The sequence below is a fragment of the Camponotus floridanus genome, unplaced genomic scaffold (assembly GCF_003227725.1).
Source record: "Camponotus floridanus strain SB8 unplaced genomic scaffold, Cflo_v7.5 scaffold160, whole genome shotgun sequence".
In the NCBI taxonomy this organism is placed as follows: domain Eukaryota; kingdom Metazoa; phylum Arthropoda; class Insecta; order Hymenoptera; family Formicidae; genus Camponotus; species Camponotus floridanus.
In genome coordinates this window covers 47,711-75,416 of record NW_020229282.1, presented here as the reverse complement: position 1 = coordinate 75,416, position 27,706 = coordinate 47,711, and the positions used below count along the sequence as shown (strand labels likewise).

General features: G+C 34.9%; 1 protein-coding gene across 14 annotated transcripts; it reads right to left on the bottom strand.

The window, feature by feature from the left end:
* Window positions 1–1,322: 1,322 nt before the first annotated feature.
* LOC105254320 (phosphatidylinositol-binding clathrin assembly protein LAP) lies at window positions 1,323–27,307 on the bottom strand. 14 transcript variants are annotated; one of them, XM_011262913.3, is made up of 19 exons: window positions 26,565–27,307; window positions 13,008–13,150; window positions 12,854–12,929; window positions 11,417–11,431; window positions 10,934–11,036; window positions 10,636–10,844; window positions 10,418–10,524; window positions 10,291–10,332; window positions 9,675–9,769; window positions 7,827–7,998; window positions 7,452–7,568; window positions 7,235–7,376; window positions 7,009–7,098; window positions 5,645–6,442; window positions 4,572–4,692; window positions 4,070–4,178; window positions 3,515–3,586; window positions 2,314–2,595; window positions 1,323–1,386 (listed from the first exon to the last, which is right to left on the bottom strand). In XM_011262913.3, exons 1-18 carry the CDS (start codon window positions 26,692–26,694, stop codon window positions 2,323–2,325), a joined length of 2,814 nt encoding a protein of 937 aa, XP_011261215.1. In that variant the 5' UTR covers window positions 26,695–27,307; the 3' UTR covers window positions 1,323–1,386; window positions 2,314–2,322. The 14 variants fall into 14 exon arrangements, with proteins under 14 accessions (XP_011261215.1, XP_011261219.1, XP_011261221.1 ...); XM_011262917.3 differs by having other exon boundaries at window positions 7,009–7,053; XM_011262919.3 differs by having other exon boundaries at window positions 7,009–7,053; window positions 7,241–7,376.
* Between the last annotated feature and the right edge of the window lie 399 nt (window positions 27,308–27,706).

Below are 27,706 nucleotides of genomic sequence, written 5' to 3'. Positions count from 1 at the left end.
TATAATTATTATTTAATTAATTATTATTATGTAAGCCAATTTTCATTTTAATAACAAATTCAATAATAATAATGTGCCATAAAGTGAAATGTTCAATAGTCGTTCATAAGATACTATATTGCTTTTATATATGAATAAACAAATTTTATTATTTAAAAAATAACTGAGTGTATCCGCTTAAACTAAACATATTGTGTATACATATATATATATATATATATATATATATACATACATATATATATATATATATATATATATATATATGTATATATATGTGATAATAATTATCGTATATCTTTTATCGTATTTAATATTTAATACTTTTCTCGACAGAAAAAGAATATGCCTCAAAACTCTCTATACTTCTCCCCTTCGCCATCCCGAAACAACATATCCATACATTCGCAGAAAATTTTGCGATATTTTATTACATTATATTATATATTACAACGAGGATATGTGCCCGATGTGCAAATCTCTATTTCGATCTTTTCTGCTTTGCGTTTCTTTATACCGATTTAAACATTAACGCGAACATTGGTATACGTGCAATCGTCAGCTACATGTGTATATAATCTAACGCGATATTACGTTTAGAACCATGACGAACCACCAGGAGTACTCTTTATCGATTTACTTATCGATAACGCGCTCTTGCCAATTCACGCACCATCAGTCACGCACAATCTCCCCCTTTCCCAAATGTAAAAATTAATCTTTACCTAAATATCGCTATGTAATTACGGAAATTCTTCATCGAACTTAGAAAATGCATCTTCGATAATAGGCTTGCTCGACGTATCAACGAAGAAAAACTGTTTTGCGTTGCACGAACGCAATACTATCACAGTTTATCCTCATCAGGAAGATATTCACTGCACACGCGCACGTTCGTGTCATTCTAAACGCAACTCGCGTCCGGAACAACTAATTTATCTAAGCTACATAATTTATGCCCGGCTACAGATTTACAAGGCGGAAAAAAAACGCCTCGCTCTACGCTCTATATGTATTCCCGCGAACATTGGCTAAAGTTAAGGATTCAAATTCGATTGCTCCTTGTTGCTTCCTCGATAAAGAGACACCCGAAAAATTCGATTAAAACGACGTATTTATAACCGTTACCAATGTTCACGGGAATATATTGGAGTAATGCGTGCTACATGTTGCTCGGCGAGCATATTACAGGAAGTATGATACAATTTGCCGATCGTATTTCACAATGAGACGAATCGAGATGATCAATCAATGATTCAAGATCGCGATCGGGCCATGCTTAACGGAAATAAGCGAGACACATTATCTTTGTTTCTTTTCTTTTTCTAGGCATATTACACGGTATTTACAAAATTCCGCTCCATCTTCTTAATTCCATTTGAAATCCTGGAACAGTCATTGGTAGTCTGCTTTAGTAAACGCAATTTTGCGTTTATATCATGAAACTATATCCATATATCTATTTTTTCGTTTGTATTAGTGACAATTATTTACATGATTATCAAGATTGTTAATCTTTGAATGCTATACTTTTGTCAGTAGCAGTCAAATTGATAATAAGAATTGCATCAGAGGAAAAAAGATGAACGTACGTGTGAGTGCACTATTAGTTAATAGAGAACAGCCAGATTTCATCCATTGTAAAATTCACTTCAAGCAACTTGTAATTTATAAAATTAACATATTAAATTGATATTAAAAAAAAGTTTTTTGATAATTAATAATATAATTATGATATTGAAAGAACTATCTAATTATATTATATTAATTATATTATTTATAATTATATTATAGTAATTAAATAGTTCTAATCAATAATAATTATATTCACAATTTTCTCAATAAATAAAATTATAGATAAAATTTCGTTTCACGTTACCGTTTAAAAATCAAATGAGAATTAACAATTCAGAAATTCTGGCTAAAATGCTACATGATAGTCATTATTAATTACAAATACATATATAAGTCACAAAGAAATTACTGTACATTATTACCTTGGCTTCATAACGACACCCATTCAAAAATCGTTGAAAAAAATATACTTCATGTATATATGTATATACATATATATATATATATATATATATATATATATATATACATACAAAAATAAAAATTCAATGCCTGAGATAGCGTATCTAATAAAATTTGCTCTTGTAAAATGTGAGGTAAAATTCAATCTCGCCGAGCAAATTTCGAAATTTTCGTGATCTTTAGCCGACACAGATCTCTATCATGGTTTGTTCCATTATATATCATGAGATCTTTGAGAACGATAACGGCGCAGAAATGATAAATGAGGATAGGTACCTAATCCCTTCACAGAGCACCAAAAGGATCGAGTTGAACTGCATTGCCTTGTGGCTGAGCCGGTGCTACAGCGGCTTGAGGCTGAGACTGCGGCTGCTGTTGCTGCAGATTAGGACCAGTCATCATGGGATTTGCGCCGGGCATGGCCATCATCGGCGCAGCTCCTCCCGCAACCATCATACCGCCACCGGGGGCGGAAGCACCTGGGATAGTACACATCATCGGCCTCATACCCTGCATACCCTGCATGCCCTGAATACCCATCGGCATACCTTGCATACCCTACAGACACCAGAGAGTGAGAGAAATAAGATGTATGTACAAAAGAAAGCATGTGTGCCTGCAGAATTTAATATCTTTCTTAACATTAAAATAATTTTGATCAATCAATGTTATAATCAAATTAAAGTTCAACAATAACTAACAATAATTAAAGTTCAAGAATAATTTAGGCGTTGACTGGAAAAAAGAAAAATGCACTTCGACTTTTTTATTTTATCCTATAAAGTCTTCTGGAAGTGAATTCGATTGCACTAACATTGAACAGAATTGTACACGTTGTTAAACGAGAGAGAGTATCGGATAAGATAAAATATAGTACTCTATATATATTCTTTTCAAACAAGCTCTCTCTTTCGAGATTTTTTCCATTTTATATTTGCAAGAAATCTCTAGAAAAATATAGTGCGACTTAATCTAATCTATTCTGATAACACGTATTACCTGCATATAGGTAACAAACGTTTATAATCAATTTGTCTACATTATCTACATTAAGAATCAACATGTCAAGCAAATTACAGCCAACGTACGCAGAAAAACAAAATCTTAAATCAATTTGCAAAAATATAAATCGCTGCGATAAACTATCTACTACATTCTCGAAAACGTGCATCAACGGTTATATATCTATGCATAAGCACATAATGCGAGGAAACGCAATGAGATGTCCGAGTGTCGAGCTGGAACACTATCTTTCAACAAGTTTGTCGCCTGGACGAAAAGTAAGAAAACTATACAATGTGATTTGTACAAATAACAATTATTGACATAAGTGAGTTAGTGACAATTCGTGTTATCACACATCATTCTTGTAGTGTTTTGTGATTTAGTGGAGTGAAATCTGATGATGAATTTGACGCTTTATATTAAACGAGACTCGCTCGTTGAAACAAAAACATTTGTAATCTCATGGACTTACCATGATGGTAGGCTGCGAGGGAAAACCCATAGTAGTGGTGGTCGTAGGTAGAAGTTGCGTCATTCCTTGGCCCTGTAACATAGCCGGTAACATGCCATATGCCGGTGTGCATGCATTACACTCACCTAAAGGTGCTAATTGACGAGAAAATTACTTCGTTATGTAGAGCGCGAAAGAGTCCCACGATGGACGGTGGATAAATTTACGTTTTTAGCTTAGAAAAAAAAACTCAAAGATACTACGTGAACATTTAGCACGTCACTAACGACCTAAAATGATTTACTAGATCGCGTGATAAAGAATTTCTACAAGTAAAGGCGATAACATTAAAAATAATTTCGTGAGCAACAGCTTAAACGATCTATAAATCTGCATAGGAAATCTACATTTCATACTGTGTTTTATCAGAAACTATAGTGTTTTTCTTCGAAAATAATGCATAACAATGATGATGTGTATGTGTGCGTATAACCTTGTGCGTATATTCTTGTGTATCAACAATCAGAAAAAGCGTGCTGGGAATACTTAACGGACGAAGAAAATGTTAAAACTTACCATGGGACGATATCCAGCACCGGTGGTAGCTGCCATTGGCTGAGGTGACCATCCACCAGCTGAACCGCCCGTTTTCGCAGCGTTCTTCGGTGAGTTCCATTGCATTCCTCTGCAAAAAGAAGGAAGAACATTTTAATTCTATCAGAAATATCATACACACATCTATATCATCATTAAGAACTTGTTTATGATTTTATTATTATTATCTTATTATATTATCTTATTATATATACATATACCTTTATCATTTTGATAAGATTTATGTAACTGAACTTTATATCGCGTATATTCCAAATAAAATTACTCGCATATACAGAAGCACTTCAATAAATAAGAGGTAACTGTCATGAGAATACATGTATATGGGAAATATGTGGAATACGTGCATCGATATATATTAAAGGCTGTAGTTATAGTTATAAATAAATATATGTTATGACAGGTTTTGTTACATTATTTATTGAAATGCCCTTACATTATGTACGAAAATATGATTACTTACTTAACTTGCTGTTGTGCGCTCTTATTGATGGTCAAGTTCTGCGCAAGGCTAGCGAGACTACTATCCAAGTCTCCGGTCAAAACCTTGCCAGTGGCAGTTGTACTGACCGGTTGCCCCGTGGCTGAAATAACATTAATTCAAAATCAATTTATTCATCATCACATCGGCATCAAAAAATTGTAAAAATTCTAAGCAACATCTATGTCGAACAAAGCTCTCCAAAAAACCAAATAAGGATTTAAAGCGAATTGTGAAATTAATTTAAATTTATAAAAAAAAAAACAATTTCTAAATATAATATATTTTCTAATAAAAAATAATAATAAAAAAGGATTTAATTTAAAAAAACTACTATCGCGAAATTCTAAACAGCAGCATGCAAAGCTTTTAAACGGAATAACACAAAGCAGAATTATGTTTGCACAATTATTCATGCGAATTATCATAATTGAATTATAAACTAATAAAGTAAAATAACAATCACATACAAAGGTTATCGCGCGTTCTATGAATATATCAATCATGAACCAGAATGATATAATCATCTATCTTTTCAGTGATTTTTGCGATTATCTAAAATGTTAAATAAAATATTAACACATTTATCTAATCGTGCAAATGTGTGTGGCTAAAATTACATCACAATCTTATCTTACGTTCTCAATATAATATAATTATTTTGCGGTCTCTAAATATAAACATTCAATGCGATTTATCGATCGAATAAAATATACATAAATTGAACGTGCGATTTCCTGAACATGTACAAAAAAATATCTAACAGACATCCAAAAGGCGTATCTTAAATCCACATGTAAAATCTAACAGACATCCGAAAGGCGTATCTTAAATCCATTTATATCATGTATTTTCCCATACATTTCGACTTTTATAGTTTAAAATATATATACAATATCGTGCTGAGTAAAGAGACAAAAGAAAAAAAAATATACAATATCGTGCTGAGTAAAGAGATAAAAGAAAAAAAATTGAAGAAACAAACTTGGACAAAAAGAACAGCGAATGTGTAACACTCATGCAATTAGCGTGGGTTAGTTTAGCATTCCCGTCACCTGACATCGACTGCTTTGCCGGCGAGCCGTACCCCACGGGGACTTGGGCTTGGGTAGGGATACCGTAGCCGACCATCGGCGCGCCGGTCATCATGGATTGTTGCCCGGCGGCGTCGTTCATACCGCTGAATATACCGGCACCCGCCGGCGGCATTTGTTGTTGCAGCGGCTGCTGCTGGGCAGCCATTGCAGCTTGCTGCTGGACCATAGGCGCTGGACGCGACGGAGACCCGCCCAGTGCCATGCGGATGCTGTCGTTGAGATCGTCGAAGGCGCTCTTGTTAGCGGGGGGGCCTGGAGCCGCCGCCGTTGCCGTCGCCGTCGCCGCCGCTGGTCTACCATGTGACACTCCGCCAACGCCGCCGATGGTCGGAGATAGTGCACGCGGTACAGCACCAACGTTTGCGGCAGCAACGGCAGTCGCGGGTGGCGGTGGTCTAGGTGGCGGCGTGGCAGTGGAAGATATCTTGCCGACAGCGGAGGATGCCGTCGACGCCACTACCTCGGCCGCCGCAGCGTCCCCGTCGCCGTTCGTGGCGGTCTTTAGCATCGCGGCGGACCCGTCGCCCCCCCCGAAGAGATCCGTCTGACCGGCACTGAAGAGGTCTCCGCCTGGCGCCGTTGTTGCTTGTGATTCGTTCATTGCACCGCCGCCAACAACACCACCGCCGGCATTTTGATCGAAGAACCCAAAAGCGCCCGCGTTCGTCGCCGTTTGTTGACCGCCGGCGGTACCGAGGGACGGGAAATCGGACATGAAGGGATTAGGTACGGACGCGGCCGTTCCTGGGACGCCAGCTTGCGCAAAAAGTGATCAAGGTGCATAAGTTAGCTTTTTCTTCCGTTTTCTCACATTCGAACAGCAATTCGATAACAATTAAAATGCCTTGCTAATATTATACGGCGACTCGATTAATACATTAGTCACAGAGAGAACAAAAAGAAAAGAGATATGTACTCGAGTATAACGTTAATGCGACATTGCAATCTTTTGTACTGTCGCGCGTTAATGTTATACTTTGAATGCATTCGGAGAATGTATCGAATAATCAGCGCTTATCAAAAACTTCATTCATCAACGATTTAATATAACAGAATGATCGCTGTTTTATTCGGTACATCTGTGGCCATAGGCGTTAAACGGCACGTGTGATTGCTCAGGCGCGTTCCAAGTATCTAAAGTATAAGATGTATGATGCAAAAGTATCATAAAAATGATCGCAAAAATTCTACGACAGAAAGAGGAGAAGAAATGTACAGATGACAGAAAAGGAAAATAAAGGTGCACAGAATCTCAATCGTATGTAAATGCGCTCATGTATAATATCTGCTTATATCTACCACTAAGTGTAATAAGCACTTACTAGATTGTTGATCCTGATTTCCGAATACGGAGGAAAAGCTGTTATCTGTAACAAAGTTATTATTTGCTGGTGGCGCAGCTGGCGCGAAACCTAAAAGAAAAAAAAAAAAGGATGGAAAATGGAAGAAAATAAAAATCAAAAAAGAACATATCATAATCAAGCGCGGTGACAGAAACAAGCAGCGATGATCGAGACTATAATGCTGAGATTTAAATGCTGTGCTCACCAGTACCGTTGGTCATCCACATGTTGTTCTGAGTGGCAGATTGTGCGGTCGGTGCGGCTGGTTGTGGTGCTCCGAACATGTTCGCGAACGGATTGCCCGCCAGTTGTAGCAGATCATCCGACGCTTTTTGCGAAAGTTGTTGCTGTAACAAGTAATCGGTTATTATTGCGAATGGGAATTGCATCGTTAGTTGAATAAAAAAAAAACGTAGATATACCTGTTGATTTTCGGACATTGCTGCACCAAACAAATCCACGATAGGCTGATTGGCATTATTGGTCGGTGAACTGAGGAAGGGATTTGTGCTAGCGCTCGATGGCGATTGTACTTTTGCCTGCAATACATACATACATTGAGGTTCTCGTTTATACATAAAGAATATATTCGTGAGTCACGCGCGTAAGTGCAATAATAGAAAAATATATAAAATACTTGAAAATATCAAGAAAGTAAATTGAAAGAATATTTTGACATTAATAACAAATTTATCATTGCAATTTCAATTTTGAAATTTAAAAATTATTTAAAAGTCTAAAATCTCCTGCTTTCATTTCGGAGTTAAATACTTGAGTACTAATTGTTTGTTTAATACCTTGTATTGATTCATGGCGGCTTCCTCTTCTGCAAGAGCTTGCTGTCGCAGTGCCTCGTCGATATGGCCGTTCCCGGTTTGCTCGAGCCGCGCATTGCTGGCTGCTGTTCCGAACGCGGTACTGGTGGAAGACAGGGCGGACACTCCCGACTTTACATTGGTTCTATTGCTGCTTTTGGGCGATGATAGGATGTCGGAGATGTGCGGTGTCAATTGGACGGAAGAAAAAAAGAGGACGGACAAGAAGAATACGGAAGGTCCGTTTCAGCGAATTCGTAAAATGTGGCGAGAGAGAGGAGCGTAAAGGAAAATTGATAATTGAAAACAAAGGAGAAGAGAGACAAACAAAAAAACAAAAAGACAAACGGTGTAGTACGTTTAGATGTAACAATGCGCGTAAAAATGCATAGTGTGCATTATCCACTCGTACACATTCATACAATCTTTTTCTCTTTCTCTCTCTCTCTCCCTCTCTTCTTTTTCACTCGTTATTTCGCTCTCCGATTTTTTACTACATGTCCTAATATACACATGCATTTATTAGTGTTCTACTTTCTGTGAAAAGTCTTCTAGTGAAGAGTAGCGTCAAGCTTGTATCAAACTGTGTACCAAACTAAATTATATTACATGATACATTAATGTATATATCGCTGTAATATATCGCTTACAATTATTTTGTATAATATTATGAATAATGAAAATATTATGAATAATGAATTGAACTTACTACAATAATAAAAAAGCTATTTTGTAGATAAATACATGTGCATTAAAACATTACACGGTATCTTCATTATTTTAAAACAAATTATTTCAACAATTAATGCTGTGTATATCTCAATTCAAACTATTATGTCTCAGCTATATAAGTTTAATCTATTACAATAAATAAAAAAATAGAATTTTGTATTAAATAAATCTATTAATTAAGATATGATATTCTATATTATTTATACATATAAGCAATATAAAATTAAATTAATAAAAAAATAAATTACTGTTACTGTTAATCGCAATTGAAATAATTTATTTATATAGCATGCTTAATCCATTATAATCAATAAAATTATAAGGAAATTATATTAATTATCTAAACAGATTATCATTCATGCAATATACACAAATGAATTGGATAATTTAAAAATTATACAATATTTTCGATAAAAAATATATATATATATATATACACACACACATATACATATATACATATATATATATACACACACACGCACATACATACATTATATATATATATATATATATATATATATATATATATATTAAAAATTAAATACCAAAAATTTAAAGACAGTATGGATGCGGTAAATGGATTAGGGTACAAAAACAAATTTTAAAGTTTCTATATACAATTAAATATTATTAGAGGAAATTAACCTAAAGTATCTATCGACTATCGAAAAAGATATAACTTCCCAAAAATATATGATTCAAGATTTCTTACGATATTTACTTAAAGGAAACATGATGAATATTTAGCAGTTTTATATATGGGTTTAAAATTGGTTAATTGGGAAATTATATATGATATCCGCAGAGAACAAATGCAATTTTGTGTCATAATTTTTATGCATGTGCATGTGCGATAAACATATTTTGTTAAAGTACTCGTATTAAAAAGCTCATAAAGATGTGTATAGAGAAGAAAGTGTTTTTTGATTTTAACAAAATGTACAATGAGACGATGGATTTTGGGGAAAGTAGAGAAGGAGAAGTATATCGATTTTGATAGCATTCAGCGTAAGGATGTTTAGAATTATTCCTACATCGATCGTTATATGAGATTTAAATGAGTCGGATAAAAATCAAGAAAAGAAATTAGCATACCTTGCCGATTGCGTTGGCGTGTTCGCGGCGGAACCCTTCTTTCCTTCCAAGGAAGCGAGATGTTGTTCTAAGGCGTCCAATAAGCTACTTGGTGCCTAAAAAAGTAATTTGTCAGTAATTCACAAAGCATCGTTAAAATCGTTGAATGAGGTGCAAGTTAAAATGAATCAGCTGTGCACTTTTGACTTGAAAAACATTTCTCTGCTATAAATGCATGCATTTATTTTTAGAAGATTTTGTGAGTTTGATATTTTAGAAAGCATTATAAATCTCTCTCTCTCTCTGTTTTTCTCTATAATGAAAGTAATTGACATAAAATCAAGTCACAAAATCAACTAAAATAAATATTGCCAATTATCTCTATGCTGCTCTATACTAGATCACACTAACTCTACCTCGTTAAGATAATCAGTGATGTTATTACCTGTCATGTAATGTACAATAGGAAGAAACAAATGAAAATATTACTTTATCGATTGACTACATATTGTTTTCGCTCATTGTTAATTATTCATCAAAATGATAACCGATAATTATATACAGATGATTAAACAGATTCTTATTCTTATTATTATCATATAATAGGAGAGATAATGAATGATATCGCAGCACGTACCTTTGTCAGATCTGGTATATCTCCTTTATCAATGCCAACGTTCTGTAAGAAAAAATATGCTCAGTCAATTGCTATGTCAATTTAATATGTCAGTCGTTTTTACGCTCAAATCGTATGTATAACTTACTTCAGCGACTTTCAGAAATTCTCCGACCCTATCCATACGTATGAGGAACTTTTTATAGAGATCTAAAGCGTCCCGACATTGTTTCTTGTTCATGTCGAAATATTTCTCTGAAAGATCACAATCGCAATCGTTCGATTAGAGATACAATGAATTATTTCATCCATCTTCAAATGTGCATTTATTACGCGGGAATAGGAAAAGCGAATATACTGCATTACCTAACAGATTAATGATGCCGTCATTATAACAGGCGAATAACCGGATAAGATCTCGAAAGAGGAGCATGAAGGCCATGTTTATGACGCCATTTGTGAGGTCGTTAGCCGTGCAATCGAATTCCAGCAACGCGTCGAGTTGGGATTGCAGCACCGGCAAAGTTTTCAGGAGTTTCTCAGCGTTCATTGTGCGTAGAGTGCCGTCCTCCTTCCTATAATGTGGTTACGTAATAAAGAGTAATTCTCTCGCTCTAAATGTAAATAGTAAAGTAAAATTACGACAATGTTTCTTAACACATACCCCCGTTTCACTTTGCAGAAGTCAAACGCTACCGTCCTGTAGGAGAGGGCCTTCTCGTTGAGATACTTGGCGTATCGCCTGATGAACGGCGACATGTCATATCCTGATCGATGAGAAAAAAAATTGCGATTATTCACTTTTGTTCACGTACCGTGGAGACATAATGAAAGCACTAATAGGCAGTGCGACGCAACAATGCGTAAAAGTGAAATTAGAAAGTCGGCAATACACGCCCGAGAGATGCGATTGCATTAATTTCATAAAGTTATATAAGCATGCGTGTTGGAGCCGATTGAAAGCTACTTTTTATCAAACGTAATGATAAATTTATAACGTTCGCACTGAACTGTAATTAATTTACAACATATATCGATTGATATACACATGTATGCATGTTCATTTTAGTCTTAGAAATTTTACAAAAGTACAAAGCGTTAGCACATTAACAAGAAAAGGAACGAGTATTTTGTTATTAGAACTCACCCACGCGTATTCCTGCTTCGTGTCCGAAGAGATAGAAAGTTAGTCCAGGTTAGTAAATCGTATACACAGATGGAATCAGACACATGGAAAAGAGAAAGATTCGCATTTTCCATATGGATGATGGTTGCACGATACAAAGAAATTAATGAGACGGAAATAATTCGCGTGTGGAAAAATTCGTAAAAAGAGTTCGCGTCGTTTTAAAAATCCATATCAACCATTATCTAAGCACCCCGATGACCGATGTGATGTAATGATGTAATGATCTTCAATCAATGAATCGAATTCTCGTAACATGTCTCGTAAACACATTCTCGGCGTCGAGGTGTCCGATGATTAGCTATTCAAATTACAACATGTTGCAATTTTCTATGCGACGCGTGCGTATTAAGTCAATTCGCTCGAATATCGATACACGAACTTTAACTGAATGTATTGCGAATGTGTGCGAAAAGCCGTGCGATTCGTGCTGCATTCTTCGCGATGGTTTTGTTAATACGGAAATAAATGTTAAATCTTCCACTTTTCAGGTTAAGAAAACACATTTTAAAATTTCAAATGAATTGTCACGAGAACAATTGTCTTTTCTTCGTACATGATGCCGCAGAATTGCCGGAAAGTGGACACGTTGAAATTTGCAATCATTCGTAACAAAAATATCTATTAAATATCTATAAAAATTAATATATTTTGTTGGGATGTCTATTCTCAACTCTTATAAAAAAAATTCTCTGAGAGATTTTACTAAGTAGTTTTATTCAAAGTTCCAAAGAGAACATTTTAAAGTTTTTTTGATTTTTGCACTTTCCTAAAATAAGTTTTCTTGTACGTCTTTTTATTTTATTTCTAATACTTTCCATTCATATGAAGGAAATATACGAAGTCATTAAATTTCAAGTACTAAATTTACAAGTGTACTAAAAAATTGAATAGCTTTCAAGATAAACATTTTCCATTTGTATAACATTTCCACTAAAATTTCATCACTAAAAATGACAATAAAAGATATCTACTATATATTAATATTTTATTAAGATATTAAATATATCAGCAGAGAAAGAAATATATATTTGTAATGTATTTTAATGTATTTTATACAATTGATAATTTATCGACGAAATGCCGATTGCAGTATAAGAGCAAAGAGAGAATTTAAAAAAAAATCGAGTCTCAATAAAATTTCATGAAAATTCTCTGACTTTTCCAAGTACAGAAAATCCTTTAAGAGTTTTTCCAGAGAATAGACATCCTGATTATTATACATAAAATAATTATTTTTTCGTAAATTAAATTTAAGAAATAAATAATGACGAAATATTATTTGCTACAAATTTAGAAAAGAATAATGCTACATGTCATCACTTTCCAATTCCGAAACATCTCATGATATCCCGAGAAAAAACGCAAATCCTGTTGATACCATCATGAAATAATCACCTTGTACGCCGCTCTTGTCGAGAAAATTGCTGAGTTGAAATGTGCTATTGCTAGAGGCGAGATACTGTGTGAACCTCTGCAAATAGAAAAGTCATTTTAGAAGGATAGACAGACGTTTCGCGGCTTGAACGAAAATAAAAAAGAAGATAATTACCTCATTGCCGTAACACATCATGTGATGTACAGTGATCAGAGCTTTGAAAACCACCGTCCAGTTTGTGTTCTGCGAGCGTTCTATCAGGAGATTAGCGAGTTGTGGTATGGAAACATTCGGTTCATTGGTGCAGTGAATTAAATCTGAAACGAGAAAGAGAGGAGAGTCATTATTTTTGGCTTTACTCAACAACGTTGGAAATGTTATTCTCGAAATCGATCGATCGGAAAAGAGACACCGAGAGAAGCGAAATCTTGCATCACATGCAAGTCACAATGAGAGGCACTGACCTCCACCTTATAAGATTACATTGTAATTTACATACTATGTATGATTCACAATCATTGTCGACGATGATAGTATTGTGTTGTGAGAATTTTTTACAAATGCGTGTCGTTTCGTCTTGAATTTTAAGTTGTAATTTTAGGAAAAATGAATTTTTATACACACAATTTATACACTCTTTTATGGATGTATTCGGACATCGAATTATACGTGAAAGTGCGAGGTAAAAGCGAATTAATATCCGCATCCCAGATAAAATAACAACTGCTTAATAACGATCTATTAAGTATAATTAAAAATCGCCGACCTCTTTTTATCTCTATAAATTCTAAATTCAATACGAAACAGTATATCATTGCACATATAAAAGACTTGATTTAAAAGACGGATGTGATTTCTAAAGTGAACCAACCGATTTCATTCTGTAAAATCCGAAAATAAAATAGAAAAAAACCTAAAATAATTTTACTTATTTGTCGATATCTATCAACAAAAGATTAATCGTGTAAAAGATTTTCACACGGAATTTCCAGTTAAAACTTCCAGTATCAAATGACTCATTGTCAAATGATTCAAAGAAATCGAGTGATTCAGGATTCATAAAATTCTCATCATCATTTTTTTATGTATTACACGTAGTAAAACTGTGATAGATGAGAGAAAGAGGTTCTATTATCGAGTCTATATCTACATAAAATTCCTCCGATATCCGAATTATAAATTATCTAAACGGATACAAGAACAACCCGAAAATTCGATATTTTACAAGTATCCCTGCCATTTTTGTCGACGTATCTAAAAATGGGAATATAGGCGAACCTATCGATTTTTGTGACTGACTCTGACCTGCATATGTTGAACACGACGTTCGCGCAAACCGGCCACGAAGAAAATATATTCATGAAGTGGACAGCGACGTCGATTAATCGCGATTGATTGACGAAAGTAGCAGCCATGTCAAAAGGATATCGTATAACGAGTTTAATAATCGCGTCCTCGCTCGATTTCGACCGCGACGGTATTCAATATATATATCGTATTACTATTAATCATGATCGTGATCATTGAATTAGTTTCAAAATTTATTGTTGCATGAGTGCTCAGTTGCATCGTCCAGAGTGCACATTAGCATATCGTTAATTGAATTCTTAATCTAAAGTTGAATCTTTGGTGAAAGTCTAAGAGCAACTTTTTCCGAGAATAAATCTATTCCAAATTGATCAAAGAGTTATTTAAAAAAAGAACATGCAAACATGTATCTTGTATAAACCACAAATAATATTTTAAATAAATTACACTTGAAAGATTTCGACATATAGAGTTGGTATTCAATCATGTTTAAATATTAGTAGTATTCAATCATGTTTAAATATATGTAAACGATAAAAAAGAAAATTCTTATCGCATATCGAATCTTGGGACAATTCAAGTCTGTGATCATCGATATCTGTTTATAGTTCGCCAAACATTTCCTCTTCGTCCGATAAAGATCAATGTTTATTTGATCGAATCGTGAAAAATGACGGGAGTAAAACAACATTTTCTCGCGGACAGTTTCCCACGGCTTTAAAGGGTCTCTCTCATTCGACCGACCGATGATCCCGCAATATCGAAGTCACGACGAGAGGGCTTCGAATGAAAGTGCAGCGCGAACGGAGGGGGGCGAAGGGGAACACCGGATAAAGGCGCGAATGAAGCAGTGAATCAGCAGCGAGCCTTCGTGTATTCTATCCATTCTGCGAACTGCATAACATTTCCATATGGTTATCACGCGACAAATATATTCATTGTTATCATGAAAATATCTCTTAATTAGCACAAAATGTATTTTTTGTAAACAAAAGCACGATAATTATTTACACGCGATGATTATCTGCGTGATTGACTTTAATCCGGAGTAAGGCATAAAATGAATTAAATTTCCTCGTTCTTTATTTGATCTTTACTTAACTTTATCTTCTTTTTAATACATCATATAATGCGAAAAATAATAATAGAAAGAGAAAAAAGTGAATTAAGATTGATTGCGTCTAAAGTAAATATGAGGAAAACATCAAGACTTAATAATTTAAAAATTTATTTTAATTAGAAAAAAAGGAATCGCGTATCTAGACAATAATTTATCTATTTAGATATTGTAAAAAAATTCCTTGATTTTCTATATACGTAATATATTAAGACATCATATATTTTAAACGCACACAATTTACAACTTGGCTTAAACAACGTGAATTGTCTGCCTGCAATAAAAAAGCAAAATTATCAAAGAGAAAACTCTAAAAGAATTTTTGAATTTCAATAAAATTCCGCGAGAATTCTCTGATTTTTCCAGAGACCCAAGAGAATTCAAAAATCTCCACGTTTTTGCAAAAAGTAGACATTCTGAATCTGAGATTAAGAGGGGATAAGTGTTATAGGATATATTGCCAATAGAAAATTGCGGTTTGTAACGAATGCAAGAGCTGCGTGCAATAAGAGTAACCGCAACCTGTCTCAAGCGTGTAAGCGCGACCTTGCCAAGAGCTTCCCGTTCTAATTATAATCTCCCAAACACGGACGGATTTAGCGACCAAATGGCGTCCGCGTTGGCATCTTCGTAGATTGTCAAAAAGAAAGCACGCCTCTTGAACGCGTTCATTCAAAAGCCGTGGCCGATTCACAGAAGCGGCGCGCGTCTCGATTTTTATCGCTTCGACGCACCGTACGTGAAGCAGGTGCAAACTCGTGTCGAATAAAAAAACTGCAGCTGCTTAATGGAGACCCAATTAACTTTGACACTATGATGTATCGAACATGCATACACACGAGTCAGAATACTGATATTCACAAATATTACGTAATAAAGATTATTATGATATATCGCAAAACGCATTAAATTATATATTAATTATTCACATATGTATACATATCTCAAAATAATTGTGTAATTATGTATATTAATATCACACATTAATATATAACATTATATATAATATAATTATATATAATTATAATCATATATAATATATTAATATTTTATATTAATACATTAATGTACGAGTCTACATAATTATCATGGTTTTTACGTATACATTAGTACATTTTAAATTAAATATTACAATACTATTCAGATTAGTGAATGTTTTAAAATATTAAATATGCTTTAAATATTTGAAAATATTTGTCAGGGAAATTTAATGCGCTTAATCAATATAAATAATGTACGTTAAACGCGACACACGCAGCTGATATAATATGCAGAGGGCTTTTAATAAATCTTTCGATAAAACCGTGCGATTGGCAATCGTCGGAGGACGTTGAATGTGCGTGAGCTGGTAAAAAACACAATCGCTATCTAGGCTGTATTGAAGGGGTGTATACCGACCGACTGACTGGCACTGCATGTGTATCTCCAGACATGGACGGAGGCGTGTACGATAACGTTTTGGCAACGCGAGCGATTGTAGCTGCGAGCTACAAAAATCAGCTTACGCCGAGCGAGAACATTGTAGAATTATCCGATTGAAATTGAAGCATCGATCATTGTCAGATATAGATGTAAGATATTCTCCAGAAAATCTCTGACGTAAAGACTTGATGATAGATAGGTTTTACGCGAGATTCGAGTCTATTTTTAGGAGAGATTTCGCGAAAAGTGAATATTTGTTACAAGATATTCAAATAATGTACATACATATTCGTATAATAATCAAATGTATCAATTAAATATAATTAAAAAAAATAATTAAAAATATAATTTAATTATATATTTAATTATATATTTAATTTAAAAAAATATAATTAAAATATAATTTAATTAAATAATATTCAATTAATTTTTCAATCATACATTCAATTAAATTATCTCGAATAATCTGATACCGAAATTTTAAAATACTGCATTATTAAAAATCTCATCTCGAAGGGAAACGTAATAAAAAAATTTTAAAAATATAATAAAATGTATATAAAAAATGTATATAAAATGTATGTAAATAAAAAATGTATATAAAATTAATTAAAAACGTATCTTTCGAAAGTATCAAAGGCTGAGGGAGGTAAATTAATATGGCGGCCTTGCAAGACAGAAATGTATTTTTCCCCTGAGTGCATGTCGAGAGATATTTCCATGCGTGCGGATAAAATATTCTTGCCATTTACTGCGGAAGATAATTTCATGTCGCGCACTTAACGCGCTGGCTAAGCAAGATGCTAAGAATGTAAGCGGCTCTTCTCTTCGGATCTTGGCCATCGTACTCTTGGGGTCGCGACTCGTCCCTAGAGTTTATTTCTTTTCTCCTTTTTCTCTTTATTCGTCTCTTCTCCATCTCGACTTCCTTCTCCACGTGTTCTCCTCGGTATCAACAGACTCCGGTTCGCAAAGGCCCCCTCGTCAAAGGCGATACACGCGCGCGATGAATATATCCAACGCACTAGTTATATGTAAATTTAAACAGGCAGGAGAAAAGGGGAGGAGGGTACCATCTATTCCGACACGCTCGAATTCTCTCGCGGTTATAATCGCAAAACACTCTCTCGGATATTCGCGTCCCACACATTGTTGAGACAGCTTTGTTTGTTTTGTGCATTGAATCGTAGCGATTATAATAGACTGACAAATATGCAGGTGCATTTAGCGCTAAATGTGGGTCTCGAAGCAGAAGCGATGAAATCTCACATAATAATACATTCTCAAAAGTTTCCAATAATATAAAGTTCTTCCTTCCTTTCCCTCTCATCTCAGTTATTTTTTACATGGATACACGATCGTGAATAAAATGTGCATAAATTGTCATAAATTTGACGAAGATAAACATTATGACATAATACACATACATTTGAAATTCTTAAGAGAATTCCAGGATTGATTTCGATCTAGTTTTTGCAATGTTACTTTTGACGAGATGAGAATTTGAAATCTCCGATCAAATTTAAATATCTTTTTTATTCGATCGTAAAAAAAGAGATTGAGAATTCGTAAAATACACACACACAATCGAATGTACCAAGATCGAAGTCGACGATAACGACGACGAAAATGGCACAAATGAAAGCGATCTGGCTTTATGCAAACGCGCGAGGCATGCGTGGATAAATTCCATTTTCGAGTAAGTGGAGCGTACGATAAAGCGATCGATTGCAAATTCGATTCAACCGAGAACGGTCGTAAATTGCGAAACGTCGATAGAGTTAGTATGCGATGCAATCGATGCTTCGTGGACAATTTCTGCATCATATGACTAATACGTTGTATGCCTACTATAATGTAAGCGGTTTTTGCTTCATCTTGTAAAATAAAAATATTTTCGCAATTTTTATTCGCTGTCTTTAGAGATATTCTATTTTATATTTATCACATTATGTTATTTTTATTTTTTATTCTTATTATATTATTTTATTTTTATTTGTTATGCACATGAAATTCAAATGATGTACAATGTTGTACATAAACTTTAAATTGACCAAGAGACTTCTATTATAGTCCATTTTAGATTTTATTTTTTGCGATACTATTCAAAATAAAAAGCTATTTATCATTTTAATTAGTATACATGTGTACCTATATATATTTGTGTAAAAAAATTAATTATATACACAACGGAAAAATTTATAAATAAAATTCCATTACGAATAATAGCTCGATTAAAGCGCGAGTAATGTGTTGTCACGTTTCTAAAATTTCTCTATTTACGAATTATTAAACGCATACAAATATAATAATAAAAAATAAAATTTTAAAGCGGGGTTAAAGTTCAAAATATAAAAATAATTAATTTTCAAAATTTTATTTTTTATTATTATATTTATATACGTTCAATAATTCGTAAATAGAGAAATTTTAGAAACGTGGCTACAATATTGCTCGCGCTACCAAAGACTTTTTATAAATGATTGCCGCGTATATATACCAAGAAAACAATATTCATCAAATCATAAGCATAAAAGATGCGCTGTTGTTTTTCCGAGCGAAAAATAAAGGTGCTATCGATTGACCTCTCGTGTGCATTGATATACGCTACGCAATAGAAAGACAGAACATTGACCGTGACCGGATAAGTTTAATCTTCAAGGTAACATCTAATATTTATTTATAAACAATTTTAATTATTTCTTTAAAAATCACATCAAATAATATTATTACATCCCAAAGTTTGTTAATTTGTATAATAAAAAAATTGATTGTATCACTTTAAAACTACATGTACGATTGAATTTAACTCTGTTATAAATATACAAAGAATATATCGATTCACATTTTTAAGATAAAAAATATTGGGAGATAAAAGAAGTAAAAACAGAGTCGAGTGATCTCGAGATAATTGATATTGTTTTTTTATCACAAGCATACTTTTAACTTTATATATTTGTTTCCTTTATATATTTGATGGTTAAACTCATTTTTATTTCGAATCTTTGTGTATATACTTATAACGACACGCATGATAACAATTCTTACTAGCTGTTCGTTTGTAATGCAAAAGTTATCATGCAATTTTAAAGTGTGTGCGTATAGTAAATGAATTCATAGTTAATTAAATCAGATTAAATCGAGCAAACCGAGATTAAAAGATCCACTTTCCTACATTCATACTTATTTTTACGTGATTTTTTTATTAATATCAGGTTCGCAGTTATAACAGCGCGAAATTGATCATTATCTATATCGATTGACCTCTCCGAAACGCTGACACGCTGTCCAGAGGAGAGAACGTTGACCGTGAGGGACATGAATGACTTTAAAGATCCATTTTCGCCAATCGTTAAACGCTCGTCTACATACGCGATCACAACGATACGATATCGCTCGGATGCATCAAGGTTGTGCAGCGCAAAAAACGTTAGCCTTGAAAGATGCAAATGACTTTAAAGCTCTTTTTTACGCGGACTAAAGAAATAGTATTTTTACGTAACATTACGCCTCTCGATCCTTCGTTGATACCTCGAATAAAAAAAATCATCTTCCATGGCAAAAATCATAAATAGAATGAATAGAGGGAAAAGAAAGAGGCTTAAAAAAAAGCTTTCTGACAATCAAAAAGGATTATACAAAAAAGCTCTTTGTCACACAATCACGATATTTAAAGTAGATGATTTTAAAGACCGTACGGAGAAACAGGCAATGTCATTGTACGACTTTGGGAAGACAAATTATAGAAAGACAAATTCAACACAAACTCTCAAGAATAAGAATTTTGAGTTACATAATGCTGCGAAATATAAATTGATTTTTTATAGCTAATAAAAATGTAAGTATAAAAATTGATCTAGTGATAATATTTAAAACGTAGAGTTGAATTAAAACATTAGAAAAAGCCAACTTTAAAAAGAAGAAAAAAAAGATACTTTTAGAAACTTAAAAGAAATCGATGATCTTGAATCCTCGACTTGCAAGAATAACCTACTTTTATATATTTCACCACTGATTCATCAGAAAATCATCCACAGTATAATACGACTTAGCACTTATCTTTTTGCTTAACCGTAGAATGGCAATGTTGTTCTACATTCGAGTCATCCCGAGGATGGTTGATTATAACGTACAATTAACGCACAGTTTAACATATGGCATTTGTCCTTCTGCCTTTGTGTCGCGAAAATGACATTGACTGTTTCTTAATTTAAAAGGTACTCTCAAAACAATATCAATCGCGTCAACAATATCATTAACGACAATAAGTTGAATGAGTTGGACGCGACGCGTTTTAATTATTTAGCGTATTAATTATCTTTATGTAACTTATGTATAAAATTTTGTAAGAGATAGAACATAAGGGATGCCATATAAATATCCGCGAAAAATATCAATTTGTATAAAAATCGATTATGCAGTTCATTATGCAGTTTCGCGTCATGCTGCGTTTTTATCCGATCACACTCGCTGCAGTTGAAATATATATATATATATATATATATATATATATATATATATATATGTCGCGTGTATATGTGTATGCACGTCGTAATCATAATTGACTCATGTTACATATATAACGTTTATTTTAAAATATAAAACTCACTCTAACTATATCGTTATGATATTGAAAATAAGGATCGAGACAAATATAATTCGACGAATTTTCAATAACGCGATGATAGCAACTATTTTTGTCGCGAATAAGAATGAAAATAATTTTTCTTTATAGTGTCGAAAATTCAATCTCTCTCTCTCTAATCGAAACTACTGATTCCTATTTTCGTAATAAATCACATGACGTAAACAGATTATTATTTTGATAATTTTCGTACAACACGACACAGATAAACGTTTCATCGTTCGGTGAGATTATTGATCGGTCAATAGCGACTTTGTGTATCTGTCGGCCTGGCAAATCTGCAGCACGAGAATCGAGAGTCCTTCAAGAAAGAAGAAAGAAAGAGAAAGAGAGAGGGAGAGAGATAAAAAGAGTGAGAGAGAGAGAGAGAGAGAGAGAGAGAGAGAATCCGGTTCTTTTATTACATAATTTTGAATCATCGATGCAAGACACGGATCTTTGATCTAATTGTACACTTTCGCATTAATAATAAAAAGTTAAGTTGTTCGTTACGCTAATCCCCAAGGACTCGTACTACAAACGGAAGAAATTACTGACTGAGGTCGCGACGTAAGCTAATGACGAAGAGAAAACTCATGAGAAAGCTCAATATTGCTGATTGAGGCATAATAATTTCTGCAAGTGCGATGAAAAAGACAATCGCATCTTCAACAGCTGTACTATATATTACGATAAGTATGCAGTCTAAGCTATAAAATATGTATAAAGTATTCTTTTATACTTTAGTATCGAGAGAGATCAATACATTGAAAAATTTTTCATCAGTACTTAATAATCCGTTAAATTATATTATTGGTTATAAATCAGTCTATGATTAATAAGAAAAAAATATACTTTAAACTCCTTAAATTGTTTTACACAATCAAAATTTAATTCATAATAGTAAAAAAGCACACATATACATATATATGTTTTTTATTTTATTTAATTTTTCAATTATATTTTTATTTATATTTAATTTATGAATTTATACTATATGCATATGTATTTTATAATACTTGCTATATTTAATATAAAAATTATATAAAATCTCGAAATATGTATCGCAATATAATTCTAGAGATGATGAAGCGAAATTCTCTACATGTCTTTCTTTCATATTTTCGAGTCATTGTGGAAGTTTTGCCACGCAGAGTCCCTCTTTCTTAATAACAACAGATTTAAGTTAAATTGATAGAGGTCTATATTGACAAGGACTCAATGATAAATATTATTCTACCGTAAATATATACGTTATATAGCTAGATATGTTAACGAGATATGATCGAAATGGAAAATCGATGATCGCGCTTGGCATGAAAAATGCTAAAACGCGTTTGCTTAAATTAGGATAAATTAATAAATCGGAATGAATATGGATTATTACACAAGTTTCTCGTATCTTGAAAAAAGTTGCATCTAAAATTGAAAATCTAGAAAATATGTTTTATAAGACGAGAAGAGAGTATTATGTATAGTATTTTCGGGCAATTTTTTTACGCAACGAATCTCAGAAATGGACGTTTTGGCACACCCCGTAGATCCATAATACGAAACGTTTCATGCAACTACGCGCCAGAGCAAAATCGATAATTAAATGGAACTCGTACGGTTTCGCAACTTATCAGCTCAGCACACGGTTTTGCCGGCGATTCGGTTTTATTCGCGAAAAACACTTATCTATTTTTATCATGTCGTTTCTTCGGCATTTGCAAGACGTATTGACGACTCACTCGCGAAAATATTTTAAAGACACGCAGATAAAAAGGAAATGTAACAAATTCCTGACATATGAATTTGTAAAACATAAATATGGAATATAAATACGAGAAAGAGGATGTATATCGGAAGAGAAAGAGAGACAAATTTTTTTATCATAAAATTCAAAAATATCCACAAAGAGAAGATTAAATTTCATCCCTGTTGTCTCGCTTTTAAATTCTAAACTATATGATTCTCAATATTTCAATATTTTAATATTTCGACATTTCAACATTTATTACGTTTTAATGCGACGTATATTACGTAAAGCATTATATATATTTTTAATATTTCGATTATTCATATGCTCTCACGTATCATAAATTTACATTTTGCATAAGAACGATAAAACTATAAATGCCGTTAGTCCGCAGTGAGAAGGTTCACTGACGAACCAATGTCAAAGAATGACATCATGCGAAAACGTTTATCTTAATTACGGATATATGCAAATTGAAAATCTCACGCTATACGAGATTTGCCGTTAACTCTTTCTTCTCCGGACATCGATATCTATTTCTGGATCAGGGTAGATCCACCCGTCAGATTATATCCAGATTTCCTCGTTCAACGTTCGAGATTCATTCTAAAAAGTCGTTTTAACGCACGAAATGACATATCTTTTCTATTAAATAATTATTTCAAGTAGAGATTACATCTCTTCCGCCTGATCCAAGAGAGAGAAGTCGAGTCCCGGTAGAAGGGCGAAGGCTGAAATAGACGTCGATCGATTTTGCTGAATGCGGAATGGGGTTCATTGAGATACGCGCTCGCGCCGAAGTCAGATCGTAGGAGGAGAGACGGAGAGGGCGATAGGGGGACAGGACTATCAATCGACTATCAAAGTCGCTGTCATCCGTCGTCCCGACAAGCTTTCCTCAACAACGGAAGGAAATTACCAGCGCGATATGTAATCGGTCGACATGACTAACGTCACAGAGATTCCTTCGTCATCTTGTGAAATTATTCCTTCTCTCGCCAAAAGGGGAAATCTAACGCGAAGTCTTCTCTCTGTCTTAATCCCGGTAAACACGATAATGTTCTGTTGTGTGTACGTACACATACACTGTGTGTACATGAAACTTTGTGTTTATACAGTTAATATATGTGTGTTCTCATAGTCTAGAAGACTTAAGAGAAATTTTACTGTAACAATAATACATGTGTCGTATATTCAATTAACGCTATCCGCATAATCCGTTTGATTGGTATGTTTAAGCTTTATTTTATTTTTGTAATTTAATTTAATAATTTTTAAAATAATTTAATAAATTTTATGTAATTTGTAAAATTTTATTTAATTTGCTTAGTTTTATTATGTTTCAAAAAATAATTAAGCGGTACTAAAAAGAACACAGTTAAGAACAAGTTTTGTCATATACGTAAATATTTTATGTGTGTGCTTACTCTCTCTCTCTCTTTTTATAAATAATAAATTTGAGAACATCTAAAACAGCTGTTTACAAGTCTTTCGTATACATAAGATTTATCAAAAGCTGCATTATAATTTTTTATTTATGTATCCTAAGGCTAACTTCGAAGTAAAATTCGCGACATTAAAGCTCTTCCACCCTTTCAGTTTGAGACTTTTATAAATTATACTACTTCTCGAAACAATTTCCGAAACTTTTATAAGTTATGTATTTCTCGAAACAAATTATATAATTGCGTTTAAATTAAAAATGAAATATTAGCGTTTTTATTCCCTCAAATAGATTTTTATAAATTACGTATCTCCTAGAATAATTTCATAATCAAATTATTTTGAAATTGCATTCAAATTAAAAATTATATGAAATAGAAAGAGAATAAAGATTTCGCAATTTTTCTCAACTAGTTGCTTCAGTATACGACATAGTTATGTGATTAACTCGAGTCGTAAATATGAGTAAAATGATTTAATTATGTGTAATTTACTTGACATAAACAAAGTGCTCCGAAAATGTTATCGTTATTTCCGAGATATTAAAAAACCAGAAATAAAGAATTATCAACACAGAATAGATATTTATATCTTTCAGATACCCATCCATTTTCCTAAACTAACAAATGTACTTTAAACATGCACTTTAAAGACGCAATAAAAGAAATTCAAAATAAAAGATACGTGATTTGGGTCACTTTCGTAATCGGACATTATAACCTAGATCAGACAAAGTTATATGGACATGATATTTACATGTAAACGAATGTGTACAAGAATTCACGTCTCTTTCGGACAGATTTAATGTTTTGAAATCCAATTCGAGACTCTCTCTCTAGAAAAGCAACTCGTCGATAAATAAGACGATTCCATCCTTTTCAACCGTGCCATTCTGCATCTTTCTTCGTTTTCCTTTTCTTTCGCAAAAAGGACGAACCTTTATATCTCGTTTGTAACGTAAAAAAATGTAGAGAAGCTTTTTGTGGAAAAAAAAGAAAATGAAAATATATTTGCTCGTGTGAACGAGAATCTTAGCGTGTGCTAAAATTATATTGTATTATAACATAATGCGTATTAAAATGATATGTAATATATAAGAGCGATAAAAATATAATACTAATTTTATAATTATAATAATTAATGCCTTTTTGCATATTCATGACTTGCGTAATTAACATATAATTGACGTTCCGGATCCTGTTTTCAAAAGTAGGGTGTTAACGATCGCGCGAGTTGGAAGGCCGCCTCCAGGAATCTAACATACACCGAGTAAAGTGTCCGTCCTTTTCGCACTCTCTACAATTTTCTTTCTCTTTCACTTTATCAAAAATATACATTTCGTCTTCAAACAAAAAAAAACAGCTAAGAAAGGATGGATTTTTATTCTCATTTCTCCTTGGGATACGCACGATTCCTATATCACTATATCGATCTCTCAAGATTCCATCTTCGTCAGTCAACACATTCGTCTCACTTCTAATTGCTTTCCCGATTCGCACATTCGCATTTTCACCAGAATTTTTTGACAGCACGCGAATAAAAAGCATCGTAAATATATTTCAAGAAATATACACGTCAATTACGCTCGATTCCGAGTAGAAAGGAGGATTCAATCCAAAGTTGGTTTCAGCGATTGTGCTCGTCAGGGAATTGATTCTCGTCAAGGAGAATGCCGGGGAGATGCGAGTCAAGCGCGAGTCACCTTCCTCGACGGCAGACAAGTGGAAAAGGTGAGCGACTCCTCGCTCAACTCGGCCCCTCTATACCGCTGCTCTTTCACGCGTACTCTCGCTGTGCGTAGACAGCGGAACGGACAGATGGACTCGAGATCGCTCGGAATCCCGGAGTACACCCTGCCGTTCCGCGTCACGAATCGAAATCGTTAACCTTTCCCAATTCAAACGAATTTGTTCTCTCTTGCTCTCGACGCGAATCAAACGAAAATTGGTGCAAAACGCGAGACAAAGGGAAGGAGAAGAGACAAGAAACGCCACCGGCTGTGCAACTATTCGTTTGAATTGGCAAAAGCGCCGGCTGCCTCGGATACGACCGAGGAACTTTCACTTTTTTACTCACAGTCGAGATGCTTCTTTTTGGGTCCAATCATCTCCTCCGTGGTGGCCTTGCAAACGGACTTGGCGAGGCCCTGGCCGGCGATGCTGTGCCTCGCAGCCAACAGCCTGTCGTTGATCGTCTGTCCCGCCATACTGTCGTCCTGCCTGTCACGCAGCGAGTATCAGTAACAGTCAGCAATAGCACTCGAATTCGGCGATTTATCCGGCGCGGATAAATGGAGCCACTCCTCCGTCGTACGCGGGGATGAACGGGAGACGCGGGCGATGGCGAGGGCGAGGAATCCCGAGGATCCCGGGGCGAAGTCGGCCGTTCTTCGGCGCGACGCGGACGGACGGACGACGAGTTTTCGGCAACCAACTTCACTGCGATGCCTTCGCGCGATGATACGACACACTCGAGGCAGCGTAAACGAGAGTCTCTCGAGACCAGGCGCTACCGCGCGAGGCGCCCGCACACGTCCCGCTCGCGTTGCGATATTACACTTGGGCCGCGCTGCTTTTCCGGTACCTCTCCTCGCTCTCGTTCTCCTCCTTCTTTCCCTCGTCCGCCGCCTCCTCCTCCTCCTCCCTCTTAGCCGGTTCGTCCGTTCGCGCGACGCGAACAATAGCCCGCCGCGATTTCTCCGCGTTCACCAGCAGCGGAGCCAGGCAGGCCTCGCGCTCAGCTTCGGCAACGGCTCAGCTGGACGGCGTAACGTCGGCGGCTGACGGCGACAGCGGGCTGCTTCTATCTGCCAAGATGGCGGCGGCGCTCAGTGCGCCGACCGTGCCGCGACCATCGCGCCCCCACTCCGTCCCGAGCCGGGCCGGCCGACCAATCGCGAGCGCCCGCTGTGACACTTGGCGCCGCCGTGACGTCACGCCGCCTGGTCGGCGTGAGCAGGATTTCAGACTCGGGGGTGTATACTAAAAGAAAAATGCGCGCTCGTTCGGATTAACGATGATCTTTAGCCCTTAATCGATTGAAGGGATACTTTATTCATCGAGGGGGAGATATCTCGTTCCTTCGTCGGTTTCATCGAGATGCGTGCGCGGTAACGATGTCGGTAACGCAACTTCCTAAGCTACTCGTTCATCGATTAAAAAATATGACGTGAGTTAGTACCCGTCTCATGGTTGCCAACGTGAGGGCGGTCCAAAGTC